Genomic DNA, 22,662 nt, shown 5'->3' with positions numbered 1-22,662 from the left:
CAATGAAGAGGTTACACAAACTTAAAAGTGGCTTCTGCCTCCATGTGCCTCCAGAAAGAACTCATGATTGTCAGCTCTTCAGAGAACAGAGGTCCTTCCCTATCACCACCAGCAGATAGCAAACACTGTAGCATTAAGGTCCTGTTGTCAGTGATGAGGTACAGACAAAAAGCCCTGGAACCTGGGAATACGCAAGATGTCCTCCACAGACTATCCACCACTAACCCATAGAAATGAAGGTGGAAGCTGCGGGGAAATCATTACAAGGTAATTTTAAAGCAATCCCCAGGTGAGACATGCCATGCAAAGTGAGTATTATATGAAGAAGCATACAGGTCTGACAGAGGGAATGACATCTCCTCCATGCCCCCAAATATATCTCTGCCTCCACCACGAACCTATGGGAATCAATTTTTTTTGGTAGGAAAAGAAAGCAGAAAAAAACCCCAAGCTAACTATGTATAAGTCCTAGTTAGATGCTTAACTTATCTTCACATCTGTAACACAAAGGAAGGCCAAAGTCCACTTAAGACTTTTCTACGAAGGCTCATTAAGGATGATTCAGCAGCTTTGCGGTCAGCCCTGCTGAGGCCACCTCCTCTGCAGGCAAGCCATCTTGCAGGGAACTGGAGCTTGAATCACTACCCTTTTTTGTTAAAGATATTCATTTAAAACAATTTGAGGGCTTTTTCTTTTTTTTTTTTTTTTTAATAAAAAAAGACATGTTTTCTGACTCTTCAAAGTTGAAAAGTGTCTCTTCAGCACCTGTAGTTGACCATATCAAGGAGATAAGTAACCATACATGAAGGACTGTCAAATACACTATATGCTGTCAGACACACTATATGCTGTCAGACAAGCACAGAGAGGGAAAATCCCATGTTTTGACTAATTCCTTCCAGCTCTGCCTAGCAAAAGGCACAAACTAGCAGGTTGAACATGAGGCAAAGACATTTCCACCCAGATGTTACCAAGGAATTTAACTATTTAAAAGTCACTACCTGATTTTATGTTTTACCCTGCGGTTCTAACAGCCATCCCTTAAAATACGGAGAAAGTGATCAAATAGTCTTCCTCACAGCATTTTCTCTGTTTGGCAGACTTTTGTGTATGCTTAGCTTCATCATTTTCATGATATAGTCAATTATTTATTTACTCTTTCATGTTTCTCTCACATAGTACCAAGGTAAAGATATTTTCCCTGAAATCAGGACTAAGATTAAAAAAACCTATAAAATATAGCTGAAGACTTGAATAACTATAGACTTGGAACAACTTTTGAAAAATCACTAGGTTTCAGATCAGAGACATTCCTTTAAAGGTTCCATGTAAAGACACATAAATCATTTTTACTCCTAGAACGGAAGTTAATGAGCAAGCCAAGATCTCCGCTACACTGGTAATGAAAATGTGGACAGATATTTCCCAGGGAATTTGAGAGGATACTACAAAATATCCCAAAATATGAAAGAACTCCCTGATGAAAAACACACTGGTATTCACATTAAAGACAGAAACAAGCTCATAGCCAACTAACAAATTTTCAGCCTAATTAGATTTTCTTAAGCAGCTGGAAACACAATTTAGCAACCAACACAGTTCAGAACAAAAGAGAACCTATCAACTGCAGCACAGTTAACTAAAAAGAGAACTCCAAGGATTTGAGGCATGAAAGCATGCTACGACACACTGACAACCAGGCAACCACCAAACTGACTCTAAGGGCCAAAGAACAGCAACTGAAAGTAGCAACTCTACTTAAGGACAAAGATTATGACTGCATTGCAGTCTTTTCTTGTAGTGCTGCTGACAAAGGACAGTGTCAGGCAGCTGTCATACAAAACCTTTCTTCAAGTTGTTTTCAACCTTGCCAGATGAACTGCTCAAGCTGAAATTCCCCTTGCTACACGTCTGCCTCAGGTTAGATTGTACTTTCTAAACATCAGCACAATTTCTTTTGGGTGCGCAGTTTGAAGACATGTAGGACAATGTTCTCTAAAGCACTCAATCCCAACTCAATACTCTGCAGAAAGCTACTGCAAAGAGCAGAGCACAGGTCTTACATACTCACAGCACTCTACCTTACTAAGGACATAACTATAGCACACAGGAATCCACAGCTCAGGGATGGGACAACACAGCTCTCCACTCTTTGACCAAAATGTTGCAATGAGATCTCTGGTCTTTCCAGTTTGCTCTCATCAGTAACTCTACCCATATCATTCCCAACAGTTTTCCCTCATGGCCATATACCGAAACCAAACTCTGTGTTCCTGTTCCATGTTACCACAGCAGAGTTTGCTGAACAGAATCTGTAATTCGTTATTCTGACAACATTCACAGGAACGAGAAATTAACAGAGATTACTTTGACACTGAGTGTAGCTGCTCCTTGCCTGTTCTCTAGGTCTATTCATAATTCATAAAACAACATCTATTATAAAACCAGGTGGGTTTTGGAGCCTGCCCCCTCCTAGTAATTCTAATGAGGAAAGGGTATTCCATGACCTTCCCATTTTTTGCCAATCTAAGGATATTAAGATATTCCTAATTATTAGGAAAAAAAAATAAAAATAAAAATGAGACTGATCATTAAAGGATCAGGCCTCATTTAAAGCAAAGCCAACAGGTGCTTTTTTGACATTTAATAAGTTTCTTTTTCAAGGTGACGAATAAGAGGAAAAAAATGGGAATATACCACAACCACTTTAGAAAAAGGAAGATGAACAAAGTTTCTCAGAGAGGAATCAGACAAAGAGACAGAGACAAACTTCTGGAAACACTAGCTGTGATGTTTCAGCTCATTCTTTGGTAACGGTTTCTCGCCGTCTTCTGGTGACCTGTGCTCTTTCAGTCTGCTAGTCAGGTTCTGAATCACAAATAGTCTGAAGCCCAAGATGACTGACAGCCTGTTTTACTTTGGAGAGTGTGTACAACAGCACAGTCACACACACAAGGGCAAACGCACCAGTTTGGCACAATAGCAACTTCCAAAATGACCCTCCTCAGAATACTTTCCTGAAGGAAATGCAAATCCCCTACATAGTTTCTTTCATGCTTTCACAAAGCGAGCTGTATGAAGATCACATACATTTGACTATACGCACACATTAGAGACAGCATAATGTGACTGTACTGCAAAACTTGTGTAGCTCTGTCCTGATACCCTGATAAATATTACAGTGTGCACTGCTAAAAACTAAACTGTAGGCTGCCTTAAGAATGCAGAGGTATGTGTATAAGAAAGAAGTGATGTTTCTGTTATGCAAAAGAATACCTACCTCATATTTTCTGTAGTTAACCAGCAAGGCAAGAAGGACAACAGCATCATAGCCATGTTCCCTGCGACTGAGTGGGCTGGACAGGATCTGGAATAAATAATCACACTGTTCTGTTCAGGCCTGCCTCACGATGCTTGCAGTGACTCTGTGTGTGGCCATGAAATGTACATCTAAGCAAATTATGCCCTAATGAAAGAGGATATTTAATGTTGCTTCCAAGAAGTTCTGCACACAGAGAAGCTTATTTATCACAGAAATAATTCACATAGGCTTTCTAGGTATAAAGGGCAAATACATTTCTCAACAGCACTGGATAACATCTCAGCGCATCACCAACATTATCTGCGCAAGTTTTCAGTGTTCCCTCAAGCCCAGTTCCACTTCTAAGAAGTATAATTTATCAAAGAGTAGAAAAAACCTCAATATATCCAGCATGGCTTTTGAAAAAAAGTTCCTCTGATGCAGGACTTCCCTGTGAAATTAGTCCAGAAATCTGTTCAGCTTCTATCTATGCACAAATGCCTCAAGTGAAAATACTTTAAATACTCAGTAGTGACTAAAACCAGCAGACTAGAGTAAGGAGAGACAGCATTAAAAAAAAAAATAAAATAAAAATCTATGACTGAGCTATGAATGGAAGCAACACATAGTGCCAGTCAGCTACGCTGCACTGAAAAAGCTGAAAAGCAAATATATCACTGAAAGCTCTCACGATGGAATAAGAGCCCCTGCAGTAGAAAGAAAAAACCTTACCTGTAAAATAGCTTCAAATATGCTGTTAATCATCACATACTCCAGGATGGTGTTCTGGCTGATGTTATCTGTCACCTGAGTACAAACACAAGTTTTAAAATCTCACCCGAAGCCTTCCATGATGCTGTAGCTGCCCCTGGCACACACCAGGAACAGAAGAGTTTTGCTACCAGATGGACACATTTATCCAGAATCTCACACTTAGTCAGCGAGTCAAGGTGTGACTAGCAGTAGAGCTAGACATGAAGTAAAAGAAATCTGTCCTGCCTCCCACCCCTCTCTGGCAAGAAGCATGACCCACTTACTAAGAGCTCCCCCTTTCCTCTACAGATTGCTATTTTACACAGCTGCATGACAACAGCCATTAGCAGCTGAAGCAGGCTGCTACACAGGAGGCAGAGAATGAAAAAACAGGGTGCATATGCTCCACTGAGCACTTTCCCATCATGAACAGGGCAGTGAAGTCCTCCCCCACACTCAATTATCTCTTATCACAGTCAAAATAGTTCACAGTTGACCATATCCAAGAGATGATGACCGACCATTTATTCCAACTTCCTCATTCCTCATATTTTCACCACACTTGCCTACTCCACACTTCCTGTCTTTCCTCAACCCCTCTCCTCTGCTCTCTTTCCCCTTTATCTAAGACTTCTTAAATATCCTTTTCCCTAGAAAAAAATCCCTGTGAATCCAACTGACACCTCCTCCTGTGTCTCCTCTTTCACGCTAGTTGGCACCTATCTTACGAGTTGACAACAACTTGCTAGTCTGTATTGGCATCCTGGTTAGAGCAATGATACATATTCTGGGCTGACCCATGTTCTCATTCACAATTTCTTTCCCCTTCTTCAGCTTCACACTACAGCATTCTGCTCAAGTTTTGAGGCAGTTCCATCCCTCAAGATGTGGCTTACATAAGCTTTTAAGTTATTATACCGCTGGTATTAATTTACCGTCACCAAGCAGAGAAGTAGCTTCAGACACAAGCTTTTAAGGCTTTCAGAACCTTCTGCACAGAGGAGTGAGTCCAAGCTCTCCATCAGATTCTAAAGAAGAAGAATCAGATTATTTAAAAGTAATGTTTAAAATTATTTGAAATGTTTATTATAAAAAGCTTCTGGGGAGATTCAAATACAAGAACACCAATATAAAAGCCATGTTATTCCAGAATCGATAATTAAGCCATTCCTCCTGTTACACAGGCCATATTCACGCTGCTGGTTCTCAGAACTATTTTGTGTTAACTACATTTTAATGACTACAGGCATAACATCATGATCATTTTCCAAGGGTTTTCTCTAGACGCATGAGAGATTTTTGTATACATATAATAACTGTATTCACAAAGTAATTCTGAGTTCTACAGATATCATCTTCCTTTTTGTTTGCAAGACAGTAATATCAGTGCTTTCTTTTTTCAATATTCCATTTTACTTACAGGCACCATGAGATTTTTTGTAAGCAGCACACCTCCAATTTAATAGCACACATTAGTTACGATTAAAACTAGATATCATATAGCTGTTTAACAGGTATTAAAAAATAATTGGTTTCTAAATACTGAGTCACAGGGAATACAGTTATTCTTACAGGAAAAATGTAGTTCTGACAGGCAAGTTACTACTTAATATTTCCTTAAAGGTACTACTATTTGTAGAGAGATGAAAAATTACTACTTTTTGTCAAGATGACAGATACAACAGGAATTCAGCTTTATCAGCAATTGCTTTGTCATTTCCCAAACCCTCAACACCTTCACAGACAAGAGGATCAAGTAAGTTTAAAATGGTACATGTGCTGATGGAAATGTGAAATGGAACACAGGATATGACTATTGGCTAAAAATTAAGCACAAGATATGAGGTTTAATACTAGGTACTAATAGCCTGTGACAGCCTTTTCTGGCCTTAAGATTTCTTAACCGCAGTGACTGCACAGCCTGAAACTAAAGAAAAAGAAAAGTGCTCTGTTAAATTACTACAAACATGGGGACCCCGAGTGTCCTTTTGCCAGTAGCAGGTAAAGAACTTCAGGATGGCTGTTTTTAATAAGTGGCTGGACTATCTCCCTCAAAAGCTGTACCTTGGTAGACACGTCTGTTTACAACTCACTGCCCCTGCAACACAGCTGCTGCGCAAACTCTTTCTCTACATTGCCAGGGTCTCACCTTCATACACAGCTCTGCCTTATCGAAACCCACAAGCATGTTGATGATGTCAAACCCAGAAGTGGATTTGTTCTTCTGATGGACACCTCGAATTAATGCACACAATGTCTGCAAAAAGGGAAAAACAAATACAGGGTGAGACATAAGGCAACAATTACAACTCAATAGCAAAACCCACCCTTAGACCTAGCACTAGCAAACCTTTGGTCACCATGGTCACTCTCAAGAAAAGATTGCTTAAGGAAGTTTTGGCTTCAGGATCACTTTCCACATACACAGTTTGATTAAGGGAACACTCTCCCAACTCAAGCTCAGGATGTGTTATCTAGTTCCTAGTTACAGTCACACAGCAGGTTTGTAGAATTGAGCCCTGGCCTACCTTTAGCAAAGAGCCCAAATACAAGTTTGGGAATTCAGGGCTGGGCTAGACTGTCTATGTAGCTATAACTACAATATTTAATAGCACCCTTCCAAACTAATAATAATAATACAGTACAAGATTGTATGTCAGACATGTAAATGTTCTGTTTTAAATCTGCTTTCTCCAGCTTACTGCATGTTCAATACCTCCCATAGATGACTTCTCCAAACCTAAAATACATATCCTGTACTCCTACAGCTGAGAGAAGCTGAGACAAATGCATTCACCAAACTGTAAGAATCAGCCTGTGAACTAATTACATCAAATATCAAGACTGAGGGAAGTATTCCACACAAGAGACGGGGTGAAACAACTTTGGTAAGGAGCAACCTGCAGGAAAATGGCTATTAATTCTGCTTGACCATTCTTCAGAGCTTCCAATTAGGAACTATCCAACAGGGAAGGTGCCCTGTCTGAATTTCACGCTAACTTCTCCAAAGCTTTATTTCATTTTCGACCCATCTGGAAATTCAAAAAGGAGGCTCAAATGAGGAAGAACAGGCAAAAGTAGAATATAGACAAAGCTACATAGTACTCTTGAGCCCCCAGACTGGCAGCCTGCAGTGAACAAGCCCCTTCTGTCCTCCCATTGCCACCCGCTTGATCCTGCATCACCACATCCTCTTGAATTCTGAAACAAGCTATTGTTCTTCAAAGATTAGAGACTATGAATGTTTGTAACCTCCACAAACAGTAAGTAGCTACTGCTCTGTAGATACCATTTCTCCTCAGAAGCAAAGAAATGAACACAAGATGTTTGATACCAGCAGCGAATATATTGCCTCATCAGAAGCAGAAGAGAGTATTCCCTATCTCTCAGCGTGGTACCTGTAATGCATTGACCACTCTGATTGGGTGCTCCTCACCCAGTGCCTGGATGCAGTGCTGAAACAAGCAGTTGATGTTATCTTTTATCTTCATCAACTCTTCCCCATCCAGAGCCTCCAGCTTGCCTTCTAGATATTCCAAGTTGACCTGTCAGGTTAAGAATCAGTTCATGCATGTTACACAACCACTAACACCTTAGAAATGCAAGTCCTTGCACTGACAGCCTGCCACTTCATAGGCAGAACAGCAGCAGCAAATCAAGGGATGCTCAATTCCTGTTACCTTCATGAGAAACAGCTCCTCCCAAAATCTAGGGTTGCATTTACTGGGGTCCTCTGTCTGAAAGAAAAAGGAACACCCATGAGAACAAAAAAGAAGAAATCTTTCAGGTAAAATGTAAAGAAAATCATTATCATGAGTAGCTCAGAGTCAGCATCATCCCACTGGATAACCAAGTGTTCCCAAATATAGTATTCTGTCTACACAGATTCCCAGAAACAGAAGCAACTCTCAATTGGAATGTCTCTATTTATTTTCTGGATTATTTTTTGGAGAATACTTGAAAAGCCATGACTTCCTGCAGATCACAAATGGTCCTGGTAGACAAAGGGACAAGGTGGTATTAAGGAAGAGAACACAACACAGAGCTCTGCATGACAGTAGAAAAGCCTGAAGCATATAGGACAAGGAGTAATGGGTTCAAACTTAAACAAGGGAAGTTCAGGTTAGATATAAGGAAGAAGTTCTTTACAGTGAGGGTGGTGAGGCACTGGACCAGGTTGCCCAAAGAAGTGGTAAATGCTCCATCGCTGGCAGCGTTCAAGGCCAGGCTGGACAGAGCCTTGGGTGACATGGTCTAGGGTGAGGCATCCCTGCCCATGGCAGGGGCTTTGCAACTAGTTGATCTTAAGGTCCTTTCCAACCCAAACCATTCTGTGACTCTATGTGTCTATACTGTGCAACCCTTACCTTGGCAAAAGAATCCACCATACAGAGACCTCAGCACAAACTAAACCAAGAAAATTTAACACAACACTTTAGAAAGAAGATATGCTCAGGTCCTTACCGTGAAAATCTCATCATACATCAACACAACTTTCTCCTTCAATGGCTTCTTGGAAGCTGAAGATTTCCGGAGCAGCCCACCTTTCTTCTCTGTTTGGGCCATGCTGTATACCCTGAAGGCAAGAATAGATAAAAAAAGGCTAAGGAAACTTGAACTTTTCTTCAAGGCATATCTGGCCTGCCTCAACCATGAAAGGCTTTTTCACTGCACAGAAACACTAACAGTCTCTCACAAGCTGAAAGTTGGGGCTTTTATATCTATAGCAGATAAATCAGATCAAAGGTCCCACCTAGACCTATATCCCATTTCAAAGAAACATGCAAAAGTTCAGACACAGGCAGATAGAGAATAAGCTCCTTATGGATAAGTTTTCTTAATTCTTTTCTGCTAGAAGCTGATTCATGGTCCAGACCAATGCAGTTTACATCTAGAAAAGTATGTATTTTTCAATCTTATTGCATGAACTGTGATACTTGTTATCAAATGGATACCCAGTCCTTCTGGCCAAGCCTCAAGGACATCTTGTGACAAAAAGCTCCTGAAACTGTTTGAAAATGTCTTCTCTTATCTGTTTAATTTGCTGCCTATCAAAGCACTCCAAATTCTGCTTTTGCACTCTGAGGCACCATCCAACACTAGGAAACATTTGGCTGCAAAGCCTCCCTAAAGCACTCCTGCCACCCCTACTCATCCCTACCTCTGCACCTTGGCATCGCTCGGCTGCGCCAGCTGCTCTGCAAATCAAGCCAGAGAAGAACCCCAGCCTCAAAAGCACCACATGTGGTTCAGTCTGGGAAGGAGGATGGAGGAACATAAAAAACCTTTGCAGGGAATTATTTATTTATTTTTAAACTAGATTAATTTCCTGATCCATTTGATAGCAGAGGGTTTTCTAGAAACACAAACAGATCTTACTATAGTTAATCGGTGCCTCATGCTCACTGGTTATCCTATTAAAGGAAGAAAAAAAGGAAGTATCACTATTACAAAATGAGCTGTTACAAAAAAGTAACAGCCATAGCTCTGTAGTCCTGAACCTTCTGTGACAGTCAACCCATTGCAGGGGCTGAGAGTCAGAACGTGTGACTTGCCCCATACTCTCAACCTCATGTCTGATGCTACAAAGCACATCACCACTCTGACCTTGTAAGTATTTATCTGCAATCACATTTTTCTGGCAAGCATCACAGCTTTAGCACTGCTCTAACCTCCTTTATCACTGCAGCACTGCCAGAGGTACTTAGCAGAAAGGGAATGCCATCCCTTCTCATATCCCTGAGCTCCCAACCTTTCTCCCATACCTCCAAAGGTAATTACACACATGGCAGTAACAAACCTCAGGCAGAGGCTTGACTAAAGTCATGCTCCAGAAAAACATGGGCAGACTCTTGTGGCAGCTGCACTCAGCCATGCTAAATTATGCATAGAGAGCCAAGTTCACTGCAGCATGTAAGACCCCAGAGCTTTCTGAGCTGTCAGCCACGGAGGTAGCTCTGGATTTAGCCTCCATCCCAGATTGCCTGAACCCCTTCCACAACCACAGCATGTTTAGGTCTGTCTTTACCTCAAAAAGCAAGTTCCAGCAACTACTGAATACCACCAGTACAAGATCTCTTCTACATTCTTTCCACTGGAGACAGCTTTTGATGGTCTTAAGCTACAGCTATTTTCTCAACTAGGACTCTCAGCTCCCAGAGTCAGTTTACTGAGACACCCACATCCCTTGAGCCATAAATCTCAGTTCTAAGTGGTAGGAAAACATCTTTGGGCCTGGAGAAACAATCCTATTGCAAAAGACCCTATCCCAGGTGTGAAGGGAAGGAGCTTTGCCTGGAAGGGAAAGCAATGGGTAGGAGAGAGAGCAGCAGATCTCACACCTGAAAAGCTGGGATTTATAAAGGTGGAAAGGTCTTCCGTCTTCCCACTAGAATGGGAATACAAACAGCTGGCTGAGGGCTAGCGTGTATGCTTGAGGCTGTGATGGAAACAGCCCCAAGACACAGTGACAGAAGAAAGCTTAGCAACTACTGCAACATAACCTTCCGTAAATACAGAAATTATTCCTGTAGCCTGTAGGTCTATATATCCAATTAAGATAGAAAAAGGTTTTAGTCCAACAAATGAAAGAGAAAACATTGTTCAATCATTTTGATAGCTTCTCTTTTACAGACTTTGCATTATTTTTAAACTGTCATGGGAAACAAGACATTATTCTAATTAGAAGCATAATTGGAAACAGAGAGGAATCTATTAAAACCCAAATCAAGAATGATGTCACTTTTAGCCTAGCAATACAAATCTTACCCCAGACTGCACAAAACCATTTCCCAACTAGAATTGTAAGTTTCTGAACCTAAAGCAGCTGCCAGCCCCAGCACACAAACACATCCATCACCATGCTTCTAATTGAATTACAGCTAACGAATAACAATGTCAAAACTAATAAACTCTCAGTGCTTCTAGGTCAGGGTTCTCACATCAAATGTGTACATGAATGGGAGAGGATCAATACACTCTGCTTAGTGCCTGAACTTTGAGAGCTGCACTTTTCCTACATTTCCAGAAAGACAGAAAAATCAAATCCCACAAGACACAAAAGCTTGATGCTGGGTGAGCATCAGAGGGATTGCATGATTATGTGAAATTTCTAGTCTCTGTCAAAATGGGACTTGGGATTCATTTTCTCTCAACGAAAGCTGCACAGAGCACATACAAAGCAGACTGCTAGAGGCAAGGATTAAATAATGTTCTTGTTTATAATTTGCTGTTCTACAAATGAGCTTATGGAGGAGCAAGGGGAGAAAAGTAAAAGTCACTTTTCATGCCAACGCTTTATTAGGCTGTGCTTGTTTCATGACCTATGATGATCAGGCTGTACAAATGGCTTTTTCTTTTCACTTTAGGCAATTACATTTTCTAGATGTCATAAAGACAGAAACAGGAAACTACATTTTGCTAATGAGGACCTTCTAGGCAGCTGCAGAAAACAGCAGTTAAATGCACAAAACATTTATAAGTTGTAGAGATGTCAAATTATCAGGACGCTGTGACAGCTTATGAAAACAAGGACACTGAATATAATTAACAATTATCCTTTAAACGCATCACATTTAAAAATCATCGGTGCATTTTCCACATTTGAGGTTCAAATGGGTAATTTGTTCTGTCAATGGGTCAGTCCCATTAACACGTGCTGCTAAACTAATCCTGCTGTAGCCACTGATTGCATAGAACTACCCCTCAGGGCTAAGAGAAGCACACACCTCCGGATTCTTAGAACAGGAAGTACTTTGCTGTGCAGCAGATCCGAGATGCTTCATCTGGAAGTAAAAGAAACCTCAACAGAGCACGAGTCCTGGCAGCTCAAAGGCAGGAAGATAAAAGCCATGACAGACAGAAGTTCAGGCAGACTCTTGCTTTATCTATTATCAATCCCAGGATCAGCTGATCCACTCAGGAAGAGCACATCCAACCATCCACCTCGTATCCATTTTACCCCCGAACTCATAGCATGTTCCAGCTGAACATGTGACATTCTGATGAACACATCTCCCTTAGCTTCTCATTAGAATATCCGCAGAAAAAATGAACCTGACATTTAGAGTCTGAGGTTTACTCAGATTTGGGCACAATGGAAGCTGTGGCTGCTCCACATCGACACTCAGCTCCTGTACAGACTCATTATTCCTTGGATCATTGTACAACAGCAAAAATACTACTCTAGAGAACATAACACTAATGCACATCTACACTCTAATGACATCAGGATCCAAAACTTGTAACTTCTGTAATCTTGTATGCAGCACATCCAGCACTGTATTTTGCATTGAATTGCCTCATCTAACAAACCTGGAAGGCTTCGGGATTACAGATGTGTATACACAACCCCCACACAACCAAACATGAGTATGTGGGGGTTTTTGTCAGTTTGGACCCCCCAAAAAATATACTGTAACACTTCTTGGCTAAATAAAAAGCAAATAAACAGATTTTATAAAATGGTATTTTCACATATTGACTTACTTGGCAAAACCATTTATTTCCTGTCTGGAAAAGGTAGTGTCAATGACGTGATATATATTAGCTGGTTAATGCCAAAGCCCTGGACCTCAATCAATATTTGTAAAGACTCTGAATAAGAACTGAGATACTTTTGCTTTTAGAATCCCATATCCCTTGACTTGCCACTGTTACTAAGATTGGACTCACTTGCTTAAATATTTCGAGTAATTGTCACCACCACCAATTTCATGCACTTGAGACCCAGCGTGATCACGCTTCGCCTTTCAAGGGTTTTTTGTGGGTATATCACTCAAGCCTAAAGGAAAGTTGTTCAAAAATTATCTCAATCATGCAAGAGACAGGGATTAACCCCTACCTAAAAATTAACCTACGGCTTCTAAAACCAACATGTTATAAGCCAAGTAGTCATTAAAACTCTTCAGTGAAGCTCCAGGAAAAGCTTGCACTTAATCCACATGATGTGTCTGCAGAGCTGATATTGGACCTGAGCAACAGGCAATTAAAACACGGATTCCTGCACTCGTTCATCACTGGAAGCAACAGACAATCTGAACTCAGCACAAGGCGTATGCAGTGCCTTGACCCAGTTCAAGCTCCAGTATTAAAACCCCCAGGACCAACCAGCAGCACTCTGGCAAACCACTGGTGAAAACAGGGAGAGGAGGAAGTCACTGGGCTAGATTTTGTTGTGGCTTTAGCAACTGTCATAACCAAATACTTGCCATAAGCCCTTTTGCAGCTTATTCCCCACCAACTCTTGCGCTGGTGGTTACGGTTTGTACTAATACATCCGCACTGCTTGTATGTTTCATCCATTCTTTACAACCTTATTTGTATATTGTCCATTGGAATGCAAACTGCTCAGACTGTACCTTCCTTTACCTATTATAAGAAGGTGTCCAACCCACCAACAAGAGAAAGAGTAAACCTGACAGCACACAAGCCTGGGATCCACCAGGCAGGATTTCCAGGTGCCTTCATGCAGTATGTAATGAGAAATATATTCTGGGGTGTGCTGTGCTGATGACAAAACCCCACATAGATCCCACTTCTTTTTCTGCAGTACCAAGCAACATAATCTTCAGCAAAGTCCCAGTATTTGCATTTTTACTATCAAGTCCATCCATCCCGCTCAGAGCAGGAGCAATGCATGTGCTTCTACATAGTACAATCTGAAATTACACCAAAACTGACCTATTTCCCGTCCTTAAAAAACAGGAAAAGCATCTTCCTAATGCAGATACAGGCACAGGCTACCTCTCACTATACCTGCTTTAGCAATGATATAAAAGATTAACATCAAAGCCACATTTTTAAAACTCCATCCATAACTGCCTTTCATTTCTATCTGTGCAGTTAAAATAACACCCAATCCATCAACTTTACACCATCAACTAGTAAGTTTCTTCCTGTCAAGTCCATCTAGACCAGCATCACGTGCTTCCACCTCCATCTGTTCGTACCATTTTTCCCAAATTAATTTTTTCATTTAATCACACTTCCCTTCCATATTCCTGGCTCCCAGCTCTCTTGTGTCAGAAAGTCTCTCTGGGTTTTCACTTTCGAGCCCTTCAAAGCCCACCCCACCTAGTCTACCATGAAGTATTTCGCACTGCCTCTACACTCCCACCTAAAAGCTCACGCGGCTCCGAGACCTTTTTAGCTGTCTTCCTTTGGAAGAAAAACATTCTTCCTGTAACCTTCGCCTGCCCCTTTTCCCATGGCTTCAGCTGTTGGTGTGGATCCAAGGCCCATGCTGAATACAGTGCAGCTGCATGACCTTGGCTCCCGACTTCTGAAGAAGCTGCTATGTTCTAAGAAGCTGCACAGTAGAGCCATACCAAGATAAGAAAAGTATCCCTGCTGAGAGCTAACGTTCTTGAAATACGGGCCATTAGTAGCACAAGTACTCAGGAGGAAAAACACAAACATGAAAGGGTGGAAGCCCTAAAACAAACCAGCAAAAAAACCCCAAAACCAACCAACATTCCCTTCCCCCTTTAAAAATCCAGCAGGGAGCCAGAATATTGCAACCCAGCAACTCTGAGCAGCAGGGGCTGACCCTTCCCCTCCTGAGGGGTGTCTGCATGGCTGGCTGGTGCATTAGCAATGGTGGTGAGCTGATGAATGCTTGGCCTAGCAGCTCATTAAAGCCACGCTGCTTCTTTTGTGCATGCTAGCCAATAACTGTGTAACATTTTTACGTTGTATATTCCCTGCCTGCAGAGTCTCTTTGCACAATGTAAAAGGTGCCCTAAACAACACAGAGGACGAAGTTATTATTATTGTTAAACCAAACTGATGTCCTTTTTTTCCCCCCTCTGAAATTCCTCTTCAAAATTTCTGTCACACTTCCTGCTGGAGCTCAGCCAGCTGGTGAGCTGCAATCACCGCATATTGCAATGATCCAAATTATCTTGTCACTTTGCATATTCCACCCACCTGCTCAGCCCTAACTGGCTCTCATCATGCATTCAGGCTGCAGTCCCTGCTTCAAAGCAAACTTTCTCACAGTGACACACGCAACAGGGTTCTGACTGAGGCTGCGAGCGAGCTCATGTAGCAAGCTGCCTCTGCCTTCACCAAGACAGACATAAATTTCCACTCCGTTACTGTTGTTTACTGCTCCGCTTTGCTTTGCCAATACAAGCACTTGTAGGGCCGTGAGGTAAACCGGATAATTAGAATGATTAATGATCAAATGCTATGCCCCGCTCATGCTTTTTCTAGAAGGAGTTATCTTGCGCCCAGCCCGCCCTGGCAGCCAGCACAGCTGAGGGTCTGGGCGGCTCCAGCCGATCTGCGAGGCCTCCTCAGGCCGGGCCGGCCTCACTGCAGGCACTCGGGGGCACTTACCGGGGCAGCGCAGCGGTAACGCGTTGTTACTGCGAGCAGCAGCACCGCGGGCAGGCGGGGAAAGGAGCGGCAGCTTCTGCAGCAACAGACCCGTGTAGAATCATAGAATCGACTAGACTGGAAAAGACCTTTAAGATCATCAAGCCCAACCATTACCCCAGGACTGCCAAGTCCGCCACTAACCCATGTCACTGAGGGCCTCATCTACATGTCTGCTGAACACTTCCAGGGACGGTGGTTCCACCACTGCCCTGGGCAGCCTGTTGCAATGCCTGACTGCCCTTTTGGTGAATAATTTTTTCCTAATATCCAATCTAAACCTCCCCTGGCACTGCTTGAGGCCGTCACCTCTTGTCCTATCACTTGTTACGTGGGAGAAGAGACCGACCCCCATCTCACTACAACCTCCTTTCAGGTAGCTGTGGAGAATTGTCGAGATAAGCTCCCCCCTGAGCCTTCTCCAGCCTAAACACGCCCAGCTCCCTCAGCCGTTCCTCACAAGATTTGTCCTCCAGACCCTTCCCCAGCTTCCCGCACGGCCGCGGTGTGCAGCAACCAACCGGACCTCCCGCAGGGCAGGGCAGGGTGGGCAGCGAGGGGCGCGGCACAGCCCACGGCCACCCACCCGCCAACGAGGCTGTGGCAGAGCAGCTCCCCACCTCGGGCTGCCCCAAGCCCGGGGGGCGGCTCCCCGGACAGCTGGGCCTGCGGGGCACCCCGCCGCGGCCAGCAGCGGGCGGGTCAGCGGGCTCCACGGTGCTCGGCGAGGCCCCTCGGGGCGGACGGAGCCTCCCCCCCGCCGGGGCGGCGGAACCCCCGGTGCCGGAGCCGCCGCAGGCGCGGGGCGGCCGCTCGGAAGGGGCGGCGGGGGCGTGGCCTAGCCCCGCGAGGGTGGGGGCCGCGGCCCCCCCATCCCCAGCACTCACCTGCGGGCGAGCCGCTCCCCGGCACAGGGCGCAGGCGCCGCCGGCCGCCCCGCGCATGCGCTGCGGACGGGTCCGCGCCGCGCGGTCCTAGCGCCGCCGGCACTCGGGGCGGGCGGGGGCGCTGTCAGTGCCGTTTTCCCGGCAGCCGCAGGCGGGGCGGGCAGGGGCGGCGGCGGGGAGGTGCCTTACCCGGGCAGGACGGAGCTCGCCTGTCCCGGTGGAGACTGACACATACCCCTTGTAGAAAATGGCCCCTCCGCCTGCGAGGCCCCGCAGCCCGCTCCCGGGCCGCGGCCCCGCAGCCCTCCCCGCACCCGCGACGGAAGTAGGCGAGGGGCGGCTCGGGCCGGCGCGGCGCGGCTCCGCCCGGAAGCCCAGCGGCTCCTCGTGATTGCGCAGCGCCGCGCCGAGCCCAGCCGAGTCCCGGCGCAGGGGTGGCCCGGCCCCGGCAGGTAGGCCCCGCAGGGTGCCGGCGGGACGAGGAGGTCCCGCGGGTGCCTGGGGAGGCGGGCAGCGGGGAGTCCCCTCGGGAGGAAGCGGGGTCCGGGGAGCTGGGGGCGCGGCAGGGACCGCCGGGGGTCGGTGGGTTAGTGCCCGCGGAACCGGCTCGCTGCAGGGAGGAGGGTGCCCGAGGGGGTCTCCGGAGGGAGCCTGGGGAACGCGGTGGGGTGGGGGGGTCTGGGAGGGGGCTCGGTGGCAGCCGGAGCTCCGAGCCCCTGCTCGCACTGGTACATGCTCTCGGTGACCAGGGCGGCTGCCCCGAGATGAAGCGAGCCGGGATGCTGCGGCAGGTCTCCGACTTCAGTGACTTCAGCCGAGGCCACTGGCTGCAGGAGCTGCTGTGCCAGGGAGACGAGCACAGACACGTCCTGTCCAGCCCCGACGGGCAGCACCTTTTAGTCGTGCAGAAGAGCCGGCCACCCCCCCTGCCCCGGGTGATGGCCTTCCAGCGCCACTGTGTAAGTGGAGCCGACCTGGAGAGGAACTGGCAGCCGCCCCAGCCAGCCCTTGTGGGACTGCTCTTCCTGCAGAGCCCTCTGATATTGGGTTCCTGGGTACTGGCCATCGTGTGGGAACACGGGCGGACTGAGGTCTGGCACTTTGTGGTGGCCGTGGGCTGGCAGCTGCTGCAAACACTGGAGCTCTGCCAGGGTGTCCGGGCACGAATCGTCTCTGTGTGCAGCCAAGGAGCCAGCCTGGTGTGGTGTGAGGAGAGGCCTCCCCTGGATGCCCACTCGGACATGAGCAAGTGTGCCTTCAGGTTCTGCGTCTGCACCCGGGCTCTGGAGGTGGGGGAGCAAGGCGTGCGGCTGGGCACCGTGGGGATAGTCCTGCACAACAGCCCTGAATACCAGGTCCTGGCCTCCCCCCAGCATGTCTTCCTGGTGCCTGCCACTGCCACCTTTACCACCACTTCCACATTCCTCCTCATCTGGCATCCAGAAAAGGCAAAGCTCACCATCACAGCCCCCTCTGCAGGCTTTGTCCACAGAAAGGTTCTGCATTCCAGCAGCGAGTCAGACTTCAGGAAGCTCCTGCTTGGTTCTGTGGGTCTTCTCTCAGGTTTGGCACCTCTGGACATTCACACCTCCGCTGTTTCCAACAGTGGGGGTCTGCTGCTGGTGAGCACAAAGGGTACTGTGAACATGGTGGAGCCAGATGGGACACAGAGGCATATCTTTGACCTGGATGGGGGTCCCCTGGCCCAAGGAAGTCATGTCCAGCTGAAGACCTTTGGCAGCATCCTGGCCTGCATGCTCGCTGGGGTCCTGTACCTTGTGGACCAGAACAGTGGAAGGCTCATAGAAAAGAAAATCCTGAGCATGAAAGAAGTGTATTTCCTGGAGTCCTCAGGAGAGGAGGACACCATCCAGCTCCTTACTCAAACTGGCATCTACAGCTTTAGCTTCTCCAAATCTGAGGACAGCAGCAGACCTGAGCCGTGCCTGGTGGAGATGGTGTTTGAGGAAGCCTGCAGATACTACCAAAGGAGAAGCCTCAGCAGCTCCAAGCTGACGGTGGAGAAGTTGAAGAAAGATGGTGTGTTCCAAGCTCCTGTGGCCCTCGCCGCCATCCTGCAGCACAGCCTCCACCAGAAGCAGAAGCCAGCCCGAGGTCTTCAAGACACTTATGCCAAGCTGTTGAGCACAATGAGCCTGGAGCTGCAGAGCTTCATGAGCCTGGAGGTCCTGAAGACCTGTGTGGTGTGTGCCCCAGAGAGTGAGGTGGAAAGCTACTGCAGTGAACTGGTGGAGCAGGAGGTCAGCCGCGTTCTGCACTCTGAGGTGGACAAGGACAACTTGGCCTACCTGAACTCCATTTTTACCTCCTTCCCCAGGGCTGCCTGGAAGGCCACGAAGAGCTGCCTGCAGCTGCAGCAGAACGGGGATGGCCTCTTGGTAGCCAGGGCCACTCCGGAGGTGTGGAAGAAGGTCCTGGGAGGGCCGCAGCAGGAGGAGGTGGGTCAGAATGGGGTGGTCCCGCTCTTCGAGCTCATCTGTGCCTCCTTCCTGAGGTTCAAACCCGTGTGGCTGCCCAGTTTTGTGGAGCTGACCCAGCAGTATGTTAGCATCTCTTGGGCATACAGCAGCAAGGAGGGCCCAGAGGGCCGGGTGCCGCTGTACAAGAGAGCACTGGGAGTACTGGCCAAGAAGAGCGAGCGCAGCGAGGCAGATGATGAGATGGAACTTGAACTGCTGCTCTGCAGCAAGAGGCCTAAGGCTGTGCTGCAAGCTCTGCACCTTCTCATCCGTCTGAAACGGTGGCAGCGGGTGGTGGAGGTGGCAGAGAAGTTCTCCAAGCTCAGCCCTTTGCTTAACAAGGAGATATTCACCACACTGCTGGCAGAGTTTGCCCAGCACAGGGAGCTGGACCCTTATGTGGACACACTGTGGCCACTGTGCCCCGCTGAGCTCACTGCCTCAGACATCGTCACTGTGGTCCTACAGTACCTCCCGCACTCCCAGGAGGACCCAGTGCCCTTCTCCAGCAAGGGGAACCAGCTGACTGTAGGCTTGCTCAAGCCGCTGCTGCAAAGGGTTGTGCAGCGCCCCTGTGTCCAGGATGAGATGTACCTGGATGCCTTGCAGAGCTCCACCTTCCCCCCTCCTACCCCACCCCGAGAGCACAAGATCCTCTCAAAAGCAGCAGCTGATGATGCCCCTCAGCCATCCATGGCACGGACCTCCTCCCCCTCAGCACTGTTACAGGGTGACAGTGTGTGAAGAGGGTAAAGCACAACAGGATCCCAAGGCTTGGGTGCATGAGGAGGGGAAAGCTGCATCCCGCCCAGGAAATCCTGCCCTGTCTGGCAGTACAGAAGCCTGCTCCTCAAAGAGTGTGTTGGGTGGCTGGGGTTGGGGCATCTCATCTGAAGCCAGAACAGGCTTTCTGGCTATTTCTAGCAAGTGCAATTGTGTGTGCCCCAGTGGAGGAGCAAATGCCGGGTGTGTTTGCAGATGAAAGCGCTGGCTGCACTACAGGACTACAGAACTGCTCCCTGCCCGAAGCACTTTGTTTTCAATTTGCCTGGCTCCTTTGTAACTTCACTGATCCTCTAGGAATGGTGGGCAGGGACACACACAGTCTTTCCTCCCCCCATAATTCTCTGTTCAGTGGGTTTGGTGGTGGCCCCAAGCTCTGCCTGTGGGGAAACTGGGCATGTTTTTTGCAGTGTGGTCACCAAGTCCTGCTGCTTTGGGCTCAGTCAGGTGCCTGAATGCTAGTGTGGTGCAGCCCCGTGTTACTGGGGGTCCCAGCACGCATACTGGCAGTTGCAGCACTCTGCATGCTGTCTGGCTGCAATTCCCCTGGGATCAATCCTGTAGCTGTGACTGATTGCAGCTACTTAGCTGAAGAGAGCAGCCTAATTCCCTTATCTCTCTATCCCAGACCGTACCCAAACTCTCTTAGCCGAGAAGCTGGCAGCAGCCTGTACGAGCTTGGGGCTGGCCTTGCCTCTCCCTTACGTTTGTGGAAGCTTAGATTATGCTGCAGGACGCCCAGGCCCTCTGTTCCCATCTCTTCTACTTTTGCCCTTTGCACACAAAGGGGCTTTGTCAGGGTTGTCTGGCTCATATTGTGCCTCTGTTTGCAAAGTCAGTGTAACTTGAGAGCAGTCATGCAGGAAGATCCAGGTTCCAGTCTCTCTCCGGTGTTCACTGCCTGGCCCCCTCCTCCTGGAGAGAGACCCTGGCTGTGGCTTTGCCCCTGCATTCCAGGCTGTGGTGTGAAGGAGCTGTCTCTTGCCTTGCCGGGCTGGCAGAGCCTGGCTGGGATGGGCGAGATTCACCTGCTTTTAGTCCTCTTCAGAACAGGGCTAAGTGTGGAAGACAGACTCCTGTTGAAAATAAAGGTTTCTAAAGCAGCCGTGGGTGATGGTGGATGTTTAAGGATGTGCACCCTCAGGAGGAGGGTTGTTTTATTCTGCTTCTGGTGAAAAGTGGCCAAGCTCAATTCACTGCTGGTACATGCTGGGCTTAGAGAGTGAACTGTGTGCCCAGACAGTCCATTCTGTCTGCAGTAGTCACCTCCTTACAACTATGAAGCCATGGAAGCAGGAGTCTACACAGGCAGGCAGGAATGCGTGTGCTACAGAGAAGGGCCATCCAGGCAGTGCACGGCTGTGACTGGGCCCAAGTTAGACTTGAGGAAGGGATAACTTTTTTTCTCAAGAGCTGCAATTTGTCCCTTAGTTCCTGGCTGGAAAACCAGCATCAGGCAGCACCATGCTGGCCCCTGGGGAGCCTGCTGCCTGGGGCACGCAGTTCCAGAGCTGCCTGATTTGTCACATCGCTATGAAGACACAGCAGGGCCTCCTGCAGACAAGGCTCAGCTACAAAAAGTCCCTGTGGTGGAAAAAGTCTGGCAAAGGGGAAGAGGAACTAGTGCAACAGTTCTCTAGAGGCTGGCTGGCTGGCTGTTGATGAGACCTTCCCTATGGTGGGTCTTGTGCTGTGGCTGTGAGCACTGCAAGTCTTCTTCCCACACAAGGGAAGTGGATTCTGGCAGCTGCTGCTCACATGAAGAGGGAGCCTGGAATGAAAAGACAGCCTGCAGCAGCCGCTGTGAGCAAGTTGCAGTGAGCCATCCTCACCTCTTTCCTGAGCACTGCTGTTTCCAAGGCAAGGATGGACCCAGGCCCCTCTCAGAGCCATGGTTCCAGGGACTGGCATTGTGCCCTGGAGCATCATTGAATGAGGAGCTGCTAAGAGCAAGCCCCACGCTTGTAATTTGCACAGTAATTTGGGGGCAGATTCTCATTGCCAGGGCTGGGTTTGGGTGCAGGTGGCCATGACGACACAGCAAACAAGGAGAGTCAAGCTCCCTGCCTTCCAGCAGTAACTCTGCAGAGAAGAAAAGGCCATGGCTGGAGGTTCAGCAGAAGAGGGAAGCAAGAAGGGAGCTGTGCCCACAAAGCCAGCGAGCGGAAACCAAAGCCACCAGCAGTCCTGCACGGGCTGATGTCCCCAAGGCACAGCAAGGGAAGAGGAAGCAGGGAACACTGTACAGTGGGGACAGCCTGGGGACAGAGACCTCCACACATGGCCCCTAGATAAGCAGAAAGCAGTCACAATTCGTGAGGCTGAGGGTTCAGGGTGGGGAATAGCAAAGGCAGAGCAAGAGACAGAACTGAGCTGAATGTTTTCCAAGGGGTGCTGGGAAATCCCGCCCCAAGGACCAGAAAGGGTGGGCGTCCATGGGGGGAGCAGGGACAGAACCATCCCCCAGGACAGATTCAGCGGGGTGATAGGAAGCAAGGATCTCTCTCTGTGGTCAGGATGGGTGCTGGGGGCAGATAGCAGGAGGTAAGGGCAGTGCAACTTCAGATAAGGCCTGAAGGAAAAAAACAGCGATTAGGAGATCTGAAGGCAAATGGAACAAGCGATAAAGCAGATGCACGCAGTGGAGGGTGAGCTGGCCAGCGTGGCCCCATCCCTCTGCTCCAGAGGGACTTGGACTTTGCAACGAAGGAAGTGAGTCAAGCTGCTCATGTATGTCCCCTGTGCATGACCTGGCTTTTGGGATGGTCGCTGTTCTTGCGTCAAGGAGCAGCACAAAGCAACACCATAGGTGCAGACCAAGTTGCCCTTGGCTTATCTCTTATCGTTGTGCATGCAGCTCTTGCCAGGCCCATCTATGCTGTGCAGCAGTGTGGGACATACAGAGGTGGACACTGAAAGTCACCGTGCTGCCATACCCAGTAGAGAGAGGGAGATGCAGGCTGTAGGCACCCCATAAACTAACCAGAACCCCACAGTGATACATAGCAGGGTTGCTGGAGGGTGCTGGGGACAGCATGGGGTGGTGCTTCGTGGACAGGAGGCTCTTGATGCAGCT

The 22,662-nt window shown here is 47.6% G+C and overlaps 2 protein-coding genes across 6 annotated transcripts in view; one reads left to right on the top strand and one right to left on the bottom strand.

The window, feature by feature from the left end:
• The window catches only part of ARMH3 (armadillo like helical domain containing 3), a 128,768-nt gene extending 112,369 nt beyond the window's left edge, over positions 1-16,399 (bottom strand). For 2 of the 5 annotated variants that reach the window (XR_003991362.1, XM_030485574.1), the window contains exons 1-9: positions 16,324-16,394; positions 15,398-15,509; positions 8,519-8,630; positions 7,735-7,791; positions 7,453-7,599; positions 6,204-6,311; positions 4,990-5,082; positions 4,034-4,108; positions 3,281-3,367 (exon numbers count right to left, since the gene is read on the bottom strand). Coding sequence is in view for 4 of the 5 variants with exons in the window: in XM_030485574.1 (XP_030341434.1) it covers positions 3,281-3,367; positions 4,034-4,108; positions 4,990-5,082; positions 6,204-6,311; positions 7,453-7,599; positions 7,735-7,791; positions 8,519-8,620 (669 nt within the window). In the remaining variant the exon portion in view is untranslated. Of the gene's footprint in view, positions 1-3,280; positions 3,368-4,033; positions 4,109-4,989; positions 5,083-6,203; positions 6,312-7,452; positions 7,600-7,734; positions 7,792-8,518; positions 8,631-15,397; positions 15,510-16,056; positions 16,242-16,323 lie in introns of those variants that run through there. The other 3 variants (XM_030485571.1, XM_030485572.1, XM_030485573.1) reach the window with 3 other exon arrangements.
• A 61-nt stretch (positions 16,400-16,460) lies between these two features.
• Positions 16,461-20,691, top strand: HPS6 (HPS6 biogenesis of lysosomal organelles complex 2 subunit 3). Its single transcript, XM_030485570.1, has 2 exons — positions 16,461-16,775; positions 17,073-20,691. The coding sequence occupies exon 2, from the start codon at positions 17,088-17,090 to the stop codon at positions 19,545-19,547; it is 2,460 nt and encodes an 819-aa protein (XP_030341430.1). The 5' UTR covers positions 16,461-16,775; positions 17,073-17,087; the 3' UTR covers positions 19,548-20,691.
• The last annotated feature ends 1,971 nt before the right edge of the window (positions 20,692-22,662 follow it).

This window comes from Strigops habroptila, chromosome 5, assembly GCF_004027225.2.
Source record: "Strigops habroptila isolate Jane chromosome 5, bStrHab1.2.pri, whole genome shotgun sequence".
Lineage (NCBI taxonomy): Eukaryota > Metazoa > Chordata > Aves > Psittaciformes > Psittacidae > Strigops > Strigops habroptila.
Note: the sequence above shows the minus strand (reverse complement) of the source record. Positions and strands in the feature narration are given on the sequence as shown.

Bases quoted from the DNA above. Each gene is read 5' to 3' on its own strand.
- HPS6 (XM_030485570.1), top strand. From the start codon at position 17,088: ATGAAGCGAGCCGGGATGCTGCGGCAGGTCTCCGACTTCAGTGACTTC.